General features: G+C 40.0%; 1 protein-coding gene across 5 annotated transcripts; it reads left to right on the top strand.

The window, feature by feature from the left end:
* The first annotated feature begins 2328 nt into the window (after positions 1-2328).
* On the top strand, positions 2329-8946 carry LOC146715292 (RNA-binding protein 4.1-like). 5 transcript variants are annotated; one of them, XR_014918947.1, is made up of 6 exons: positions 2329-2410; positions 5281-5708; positions 5796-6443; positions 8122-8196; positions 8510-8601; positions 8666-8945. XR_014918947.1 is itself a non-coding variant. In XM_085451689.1 (4 exons), the coding sequence occupies exons 2-3, from the start codon at positions 5300-5302 to the stop codon at positions 6419-6421; spliced, it is 1035 nt and encodes a 344-aa protein (XP_085307815.1). In that variant the 5' UTR covers positions 2329-2410; positions 5281-5299; the 3' UTR covers positions 6422-6443; positions 8510-8944. The 5 variants fall into 5 exon arrangements, 3 of the variants coding, with proteins under 3 accessions (XP_085307815.1, XP_085307816.1, XP_085307814.1); XR_014918946.1 differs by having other exon boundaries at positions 8510-8946; XM_085451689.1 differs by lacking the exon at positions 8122-8196 and having other exon boundaries at positions 8510-8944.
* Positions 8947-10447: the final 1501 nt, after the last annotated feature.

Below are 10447 nucleotides of genomic sequence, written 5' to 3'. Positions count from 1 at the left end.
CTGAAAGAACAGATTTTTAAAGGGATTTAAGACCTTTGTTCAACTCTACCAACCGTTCATGGCAGATAGTCAACCCTCTCTGAGCCTGGTCTTCTCCTGCAGGCGTCTTCCTGTTAAAAAGTTTGTTTTTTGTTTTTTCTCCCCACTGTCACCAAGTGCTTGCTCATAGTGGGTGGTCTGCTGTAATATTTTAAGTTTTTTATTTTACAATATAAAGCATGTTAAGGTGACTTATTGTGATATGGAATAATTAAAGTAAAATACTTTAAATGTCTAATACAGATATGAGACCCCACCCTCTATCTGATCAAATGTCTCTTTAAAACGTGTACTTTTACACAGTAGTGATTCAGCGGGGTATTTACAGCAACATAGTTTCTATTTGCCCGTACAAATGGTGAGTCATCACCTCTTTAGTGACCGGGTCAGCCCATCTTAAGGATGAGTGCAGATCGCTATAAATGAAAACGCAGCTGATCAAATTTCAAAGCAAAAAGAGACAAATGTGTGATTAAAAGTGCTTGAAATAAACCAAGAAGAGAGAAATGTACTATAATACAAGAATATGGCTGCTTTCTTTGATAGACAGCAGCTTCTGCATTAAAACTGATAGAAGTCACAAGCTTTTAGAGACAGGGTGGTGGAGAAACATCCTTTCATGGTTGTGTTTGCAGAGTTTGACTTTACGTACATACATAAATCTGATGGTGGATACAAAAAGGATTTTTTTGGGGGGAAAATGAAAGACTTTATTCAGCAGGTAAGGATATTAGTATATTATACCCAGAGTTTCGCCAAATTAGTGTCCAGTATAATCCAGGATTTGAGACTGGACATTGGCTCTTTTGTAACATTCTGTTGGGGGACATTATAATGTGTAGATGTTAAAGAGTGATAAATATAAATGCACCTCAAACATTAGTATGAGTAGATGATAACAATGTAGGCTACATAAGTAAAGGTAAAACAAAAGGAAATTCATGCAGTACTCACACACTGGGAAAAATATATTGATATATATGGCCAGTAGTATAACATCCTTTTATTTACCATCAGCCTATTTCTTCAAGGCAACTGGTGCTACTGTGCATGACATCTTACATAAAAAGGTTTTATGGCTTGAGACACACATTCACAACAGCTTGCCCTCAGCAGGTTTCCTCCTTGTTAGATAAAGAAGTGATTTTATCAAAACTGGGGTGTCACCTGATTAGTTACCCTAAGTAATGATGAGTCAACTCCTTTGCGTTTTTCTGTCTGCGTCTCCCTCTACTGGAAGTTTACTGTTATGTCACATTTGCAGACTAACTGCTAAATAAATGTCTTAAGTTGTAAGTTTTTAAGGGGCATTTTAGCAAAAGTAAAGCAGTGGTTCAATGATGAAAAACAGTCTTAGTTTCACTCATAAGAATATGTCATTCTAATAATCTAATGCTGATGCTAAATAAGTAATGTTTAATAATGCACTGCAACCTCATGTAAAAAGATCTAGCTACATTAGTAATTGCTTTTTGTACACAGATGGCAATTTGAATAATTCTATAATTTTATATACTGTGTTTAAAAAAAAAGCTAAATTACACAAGATCATATGATCTTAATGTTGTTATTATTTAGATTTTAAGATGTTATCAACATGCCCTTCAAATACTTGCTACTGATAAGAGATAATGATGTGAGTTAATGATACTTAGCTAAGGAGAAAAAAAAATATTCAGCTTTAAATTTGAAGGAAGTTCCATTGAGTATTATAACACAAGTTTCAGACTGACCCAGTGGTTATTATCTAAGCCGGTTAGTGACACCAAGAATTTCCAATTTCCATAATTTGACGTGCAGCAGTCACATGAACTGTGAAGGTAAAGCAAACACAGGTTCGGTGTTAGAGGAGACATGAAAAACAAGAGCAGCGCCTTATTTTGCGTACTTGTTGTTCTCCTTTGCTGCTCACTTATGTCGGGTTGTGAGACATCGATTCTGCGCAGTTTACGACATTTTTACTCTCATATATTAAACTTTTAACTTAGAAATAAGTTCTGTAAGTTGTCACTATTCACTCACTGCGTTTACTGTGAGCAATACAACGAGAGGTTAAGGCCGTCTTTTTTTAAGCATTTATTTTTAGGGTATTTTTAGTGTCCGATTTAGATATAGAAAACAGAAACTTGGTTTCGGTTTTCGACAAGCTAAAGGCGCTCGTTACAAAACACTCGTTCGCGCTACGCCCCGTCACTCTAGTGCAGCGGAAGCGCTTTCAGAATAAAACTAAACCCGTCACCCAATGGCAGCCCGGACTTATTGAGAGACACACCTTCCCACCAATCAGATTCTTACGTGCGCTTCTACCGCCAGCAGATATCTACTACTCATCTTTGGAGTTTCGACCTCGCTGTTGCACAGTTCACAATCAGTGAGTATGGTAGTTTTTGGTGTTGTTCTCCTGTCCTTTTCCTAAGGTGTCATCATTTTACTTTTACAGACTCACAATTGCAACGTCAGACATTTTCAGTTGTTAAAGTTATTTTTTATTTTGCTAGCCAGTTCGCGTTCGCGTGAGTGTCGGTAACGAATATTAGCTTGCTAACAGCAACCTGGCTAGCAGCTTAACAGCCAGGAAGTGCAAACACGAAACTTACTGAACTTAGGTTTTGCTGAAGTCCCCCGAATTTGACCGCTTTAGGCTAACGCTGGTGGCTAATTTTAAATACGAATGCAATGAAAGCTAAATATGGGCGATGACGATAAATGGAGTCATCGCTTTACTGTGGTGGCCCTCCTCGCTCGACTCCATTACAAGCTTTCTATTTCCTCATAATGACGTTGTACATTCACTATTGGGACTCAGAAAGCTTTCTCTAAGCTCCCTTTTTGTAAAACCACTATGAACCGCGCCTTTATTCTGCCCCACCTCGCTTTTAAACATGTACAGCAACGACCTGTGTGGAGGGTGGGACCAGCAAGGAACCGAAAGTCAGTATGAGCTCGTGCGCTTGTTTAGGACCGCGGTCAAGTGAGCCTCACATGCGAAGTGACAGTCAAGCTAGCCGCACAGTCAGCCGCGCCTACGATGTTGTTGCACTTTTCTTACGGATATTACGGTACAGGTGCCGACAGGCTTAGAAACACAAGTCTTCTTATTCATTTTTCACTATTTCACAACTCATTCCACTTCTAGCTTTGAAATATTAGCTAATCATAAATTATAATTCTTACACTACACATTGAAAATAACAACAACAAAAAGTACAAATTCTGTAACAGTGCAGTGTTGTCAGAGTTATCTACCGGTTGCACCTGTTGCTCCACTCCCACAAGGCTGGTAAGCAAACTGAAGAGGGTTGACACTGACAACACTGTATTGGTTGGGTGTACTGAGGGTGGGCAGAAATCGGAGCACAGGAATCTGGTGAGGAACTTTTTTGAGTGGTCTGCATGAAATCACCTCTTCCATCTGAATGTCAGTAAGACAAAAAAGATGCTGGCTGACTTCTGAAGGAAAAAACTGGGACTATGCCCATCGACGACATGGTTGTGGAGGTCAAAACATTGGACAGCTACAGGTATTATGGGGTTCACCTGAATGACAGACTAGACTGGATGACATAGGTCACTGAAAAAACTGCTCTCCATCATGGACAATCCATTACACTTGCTCCATTTCACCCTTGTGAAGCAGCAGAGCTCCTTCTAACTGATCCAACATTTCAGCCCTGAAGAACACTTCAGGAAATCATTCCCAGTGTTCTCTCTGTAAAAGTGTACACTAACTTTTCAATATGGTATCTGTTTATGTTTAGTTTTCTGTCAAACCGTACAGTTCATTAGGAGGAAGAGTCAGGGTGACCTAGGGTTAGAATCCAGTGAAATATTTGTGTCACCTCATACGGGTTCCCTGTATTATCAGCTAAAAAATGAAATTATTCAAAGTACAGTACAGAAATTTCTCAGAAACCGTACAATTCAGAGAGCTGTGAGGCAGAAGAGGAAGAGTGAGGGTGATCCAGAGTAAGAATCCAGTGAAATATTTGCATCATCTGTAATAGTTTTCCTGTAATAAATGCTAAAAAAAAAAAATACACAATATCAAAAATACCGTTTTGCAATTTTATTAAATTGGGGATAAGATCAAGTTGAATAGAAATGTACAGTATAGTGAGAAAATTGCAAATATTTCAAAACTCTTGATTAGACTCTTGTGTATATAAGCCAGTCGGCACCCGTACCGTAATATGTATAAGAAAAGTGCAACAACATTGTAGGTACGGCTGGTGGTGCAGCTTGCTTGACTGTCTCTTCGCATGTGAGGGCTCACTTGACTGCAGTCAGCAAAAGTCAATAACAGGGTCCCTGCACGACTCATCGTCACTTGATGTGGTTTAAAAATGGTTTAAAATGGAGCACTGTAACAAAAAATAATTTCCCCCAGGGATCAATAAAGTATTCTGATTCTGATTCTGATGTGACATCACGTGGACGTGGGGCTTTTTTCTGACAGACACCCTTTTCTTCTATGCCTTGCAAACACAGTTGCTTGGTGTAAATTGGGGGAAAAAAATCATAGTCTGGGTAAAAAATGCAGTCAACAAGGCAGCATTTGAGTTATTCTATTTCTTTCTCTCTATTTGTGTATTTATGAAAGTCTTAATAAACATATATATGAGTTAATCCCTCATACTGGAACACCAAATATTAGTTGCTTTTTTTTTTTTTTTTTTTTTTTTTTTTGGAGCAGGCGCTCTGCTTGTTGGTCTTGTCAAGCCAGAATAACTTGTGGTTCCTTGTTTTGTTGCGTATGCAGTGAATCAGGGTGAAGTGTAAGAAAGTTGAAACAAAGCAAACAAACAGGGTTTATTGTCACTGAGGGGCACTGTCTGATGATTTACTGAATGAAGCAGAATTTTCTTTACACACAGAAGGCTGTTGGAAGCTGTCTAGCTTACTGCTGCCTTTTGTCTCCGCCCTCTGCTGTTGTGAGTGGCAGCACTTACAGAACATGTGTATGTCATGTTAGTTTGCTACCTGTTGTAGACGAGCGACACCGTCTTTATTTGCATTGGAAAAGTGACGTACATATATCCTTCTCAAGACTAGTGTTAACACCCTTTAAGGTGTTCTGCCACATTAATCATCAACCCATTTGTTTTGTTACTTCTGATTCCTAAAAAGCAAAAACACCCACCCAAACTCTTCAGTAAACGGTACTGTGTTGGAGATCAGGACAGAGGCTTATTTTATTCTATTGTGGATTCTGATGACACATCCTGTGTTTACCTTTTGTAGGTACTACACTGGAGCAACAATGGTAAAGATCTTTATCGGTAACCTCTCTCAGAACACTGAGAAGGATGAGATTGAAGCTCTGTTTACTCAGTACGGCACAGTAACAGAATGTGCCAAGTACAAAAACTATGCTTTTGTTCACATGGAAGACCGCAAATCTGCCACCAAAGCAATCCGTGAACTGCATCTTCATAAGCTGAATGGCAGACCCATCAACGTAGAGCCAAGCAGAAGCAAGAATCAGGGCCCCGTGAAGCTTCACGTGGCCAATGTGGAGAAGGGCTTTGACAAAGAGCTCCGTGACCTGTTTTTGGAGTATGGCAATGTCACGGAGTGCTCCATCGTCAAAAACTTTGCCTTTGTGCATATGCCTAATTCTGACGAGGCTATGGATGCCTTGCAGGGCCTGGATAATACAGAGTTTCAAGGTAAGCGTAAATGTTTGGGTCTATAAGGGGTTTTTCAGGGGTTCCTTACTTTTTAGATTTGAGGGACAATGTTTTTCTCTCTCGCAGGGAAACGCATACACGTTCAAATATCAAAAAGCAGACCGAGAGGGGAACCAGAGGAGGAGGAGTATCCACCTCCGCCTGTGAGAGGAGGCTATTTTCCTCCTCCCTTTCCAGGGGAGAGACCCGAGCCTCCCTACAGAGGCCGCATGTCCGCTTACCCTCCTCCTCCTCCGCCCCCGCCACCTCCCCCTCCTCCGAGACGAGCAGCGTATCCTGATCGTGGCTATGGCGATCGAGAACCTTATGGGGTGGTCGATTTCTATGAGAAATACAGAGCCCGTCCTTACGCCCCGAACTTCGATGACAGGCGTCCCAGTGCCATCCCCCCTCCACCCCCTCCTCCCTCTGCATTGGTTAGGGAGCGTCTCGGAATGGGCTCTCTTGATCCGTATGAGCGGCGTCCACTGCCCGCTCCTGCAGGTTACATGGCGAGGGATCGAAGCCCTATCAGAAGAGCCCCCCCTCCGCCTGCTCCTGCAGCTGGTAATGGTTACTCCTACGAGCGTTCTCGATTGTCTCCGATGTCAAGGGCGCCAATGTACGCAGTTCCCCGTCCCCGGGAAGCCTACTCGGCGAGAGTGCCGCCGCCGCCACCACCACCGCCGCCGCCTCGCTATGCAGGCTATTAAGACACCTCGAGTGTAATACAAGGTGAGAACAAAGAGTGGATGCTTCATGAACTCATTAATCACATTGATAACAAGCAGAAATGACACGGAAACAAAAGTTATAATAGACATGAGAACTGAATCCGTTAATTGAGGTAGAATCACGCTTTAAACCATCAGCCAAAACTCAAAATTTCCTTCAGGTTAATAATAAAGGAATTTAAACGGTGCTGCTAGAATCCTAAAATATTATTGCTTGAACTTCTCAGATCAGTGTTGCGCGAATCCTAAGTAAAACGCGCTCCTTGACATGTGTGGTGTGCTCTTTTTCCAGGTTTAGAATATGACAAGATCGTCGTCGTCTGCTGATGCACGTGGCGCTATACGCACCCCTCCCCCCTCCCATGTCTATGGCGGATTGCGTTGCGTTTGCTGAGACTTACTGGAAGATACTGTATTGCGGACAGCCCCGTATTTAAAAAATATACGATTTCTTTGTCTGCAGTTCTTCTGAGCTGATCATGCCTTTTTCTCCTCCTCTCTTTGTTTTCCTGTTAAAAGCTTTCAAAATGTTTTGCAGAATAGGTGCTTGGACTTCCAGTGTGACCAAAACTGGACACTCTGCTTTTCAATTTTTCTAAGTGGAAAATGTAATCTGGGAAACTGTGACCTATTTCTTCTTTTTAGAACAAGGGATTCATTTAGATACAAATACGTGTAGGCTTTGTAAGCAAAAATTGTTTATTTTAAGATTGTTGGTTGATTACAAAATGCTTATTGATCCAAGTTTTAAAGAAATTTCAGCATAGTAGTTCTTAAATACAACACCTGCTGTTGGAGGTTGTACAGCAATCTTTAAGATTTGCGACACATGTTAGCATGAAGTTTCAGTGTGGTTTTGTTCTTTTTACACTTTGTGTTCTTTTCATGCGACAGTAGACTCCTTAGCCACCATTTATGTATGATTTTTATTTACTTTACAGACTGCTTTTTTTGAAAGCTTTTTAATAAATGAATAAAACAAAAAAAAAACATTTTAACTGTGAAATTATTCCTCGTTGCGTTGGCCTCTTAGGACGAAAACCAATTCGTCAGATAAGATTTAGCTTTCTTTACTCTTGAATCACTTTCAGTTTCACTCTTCAGTCCTGATATTATCAGCATGACACATGGTAGGTGTTTATTTTTTTTTTTAATCCTCAGCTCACTACTAGAAAACCTGCCAGACTGGTTTTCCATGTAAAGTGTGAAAAACTATAATGCTTATTAACCCCCTGCCCCTCTCCCCCCTTTTTGTGACGCACCCGAGACTTACCACTGCCTTCTTGAAGTCTTGCCAGGTTAGACTGCAAAAAGAAACCAAAAGTTGATTTAACTTTAAAGCTCAAATCCAGCGCAGTTAATGAAGTACGGAAATGTCCACTCCCAAAAGTCGCAAAAAAATAGGCAACTTAAACTTCCGTTCCACTCTGTGGCTACACAAAGACTTTTTTAAAGCTGTGTACACCGGCTTCTCCGTGTTTTGAAGTCACATTTCGTCAGTCATCTCCCATTGCCTACCTTGGGTTTTTCATCAATGGCCCCATGCTTCTGTCCAAAGTTTATTTATTTGTATCATCCTTCATTTCATACATTTTAGTCATTTTTCTACTATTTCTAAATTAATATATGTAACACATGAAATGCGCGTGTGATATTCTTAGCCTGTGTGCTCTTTATAGGTTGTTAGATTCAGTGCAGGAGATGCCAGCTCATGGTAAGTCCTCAGAAGATGTCCAGCACCCAGATTAAAACAGGTACATGCTGCTTAAACTGTGGTATTGCAATAAATGATCACACTTTGTCTTCTTGGATTCATACTTTTTCTGCTGTTGCAGTTTTGAAAGTAAAAAAACAAACAAACCCTGGCACTTACAATAATGATAATAACTTTTAAAAAAATGCTGTGGTATTTTGTTTCAAAGCACTTTAATATTAATCTTAAAAGGTGCCATATAAATAACATTTTACTTAATAACATTTTAGCAACACTGTCTCTCTTTGTTAGACTTGATTCATGTAGATTGAAGGCTTGTTATGGAGTCTTTGAATCTGTGTCTTTGTTCACAGACGTGTCTTTCCTCTGGCACTTGCTCCGGGTCTAGAAGTGAATTCAAAGGGGATTACAAGCTGGGAAGGACCTGGTTAGAATGCAGTTTAAGGTAAAGGGACTCTTCTTTGATCAGTTCAATTTGTGAACCTTGTTTAAAGTGTCTGCTCTTACAGGGTATGGATTTTTGTCCCTCACTGAAAGTTTGAATGATTGGTTGATGAGTTGGAGTGAACATCATGGGCGATGGGACGGCTGTGTCGCTACATCTCTGCTTTGATTGGAGGGTAAAAAAAAATGTGGGAAAGAGGGAAATACGACAACTAAGTGGTTTTCCTATTTCCCTCTTTTAAATGTAATTGAAAGTTATTGTATGTTGCAATTGACTACAAGGACCTACTTTTTGTCTTCTTTTTTTTTTAACTCCCATTTTCTACCTTTTGAATTTTAGCTATTATGAAATAAACAATTTACATTTGAAAATGTTGTGATTTCTTTATTTCTATTTTTAAAAGTTAGCATCATACATCATACAGTACGTTAGGGTTATATGTAGAGCTGGGCGATATGAGATTTTTTCATATCACGATATGTTTTTTTCATTTCAGGCGATAACGATATCTATCACGATATAAGCCAAATAACTATATTTGTAAGATTTAAATGTGCCGTTGCTCACAAGTAAAATGTGAAATAATCAGCAGCTTGTTTTTATTTAAATATTTATTTCCCATAATAAGTTCAACAGGGTAGATGTACTTAAGGAACATGAGACTTTTTCAGATAAATAAAGGCAAATATTGCAAACTACACAAAAGGCAGCCGCTAAAGCGTTTAAGTTTCAAAATAGAACAAACGAAACAGACTAAATTGTCAATTCCACTTAGAAACAAAATATTAATTCTAAAAATAAATCTTAGTTTGTTTTACAGAAGAACAGACAAAACTGACTAACTTTTGTCAATATCAAATAAACTGAGAACTAAAAGGAAATTCTCAATCTCTCCTTGTTGTATAGCTGAGCTTTTCAAACAGTTTTAACAGTTACTTTAGTCTGACAAAAGCCGAATGACGAATTAGCGCTTCCAGTCAGAGACTGAGGCTACGTCCACACGTACACGGGTATTTTTGAAAACGGAGATTTTCCGTTTTCGTTTTAAAAAATAATCCCGTCCACACATAAAGGCAGAAATGAAGGAAAACGCTGCTATGAACATGCCAAAGCAGCAGGTGGCGCTAGATTCCTAACCGTGCAGAAATGTTGGCCAATCAGAAGTCTAGAAGCCTCGGTGGGAAAAAGTAAACAAAGCTGCGGCATAGAAGCAGAACCGAGTCGTAAGTGTGGACGGACAGTAACTGTGTGTATATGTAAGCATTTAAACACTGCAGAGAGTAGAATTAACAGTATTGTAGAAATTCATTTCACCGAAACAATAACGTGGCGCACAGTGTGACGCATGCACCAGTTTATTGTATTTCCAGACTTGCTTTCGGCACAATTTACAGTGCACGCTACTCTGTTTTTTGTCAGACTTGAAATAGCCGAAATACCTTCAAACTACGGAACTTCTATGGCTCTTCTGTTCGACAATCTCTCCGGCATTGGAACCATCATCTGTTTTCTCTTCGGTCACGCTCGGTTGATTTTTCTAGTCGGCACACTCATTTCCTCCATTACCCGCTGGCTCCATTACCCGCTGGCTGCTTCCCAAACAAACACACGTGCGGCTTGGCACTTGTGCTGTACGTAACAAGTCACGCGACGTGACGCTGCGGCTGTGATTGGTTCGGCTCTGCGCTACCTAATTTGGATTGGCTGACCTTTTTTTTTTTTTTTTTTAAGAGGACAAGAGCGGCGAGGTCTATCGCGATAGCTTAATTTCTCTATCGAGTAAAAGTTATATCGCGATACATATCGTTATCGTTCTATCGCCCAGCTCTAGTTATATGATAGTGAA

This window comes from Copadichromis virginalis, linkage group LG3 (genome assembly GCF_057382275.1).
Source record: "Copadichromis virginalis isolate Kocher_CV1m ecotype Utaka linkage group LG3, C_Virginalis_male_GT1.1, whole genome shotgun sequence".
Classification (NCBI taxonomy): domain Eukaryota; kingdom Metazoa; phylum Chordata; class Actinopteri; order Cichliformes; family Cichlidae; genus Copadichromis; species Copadichromis virginalis.
This window is presented reverse-complemented; position numbering and strand designations above follow the sequence as displayed.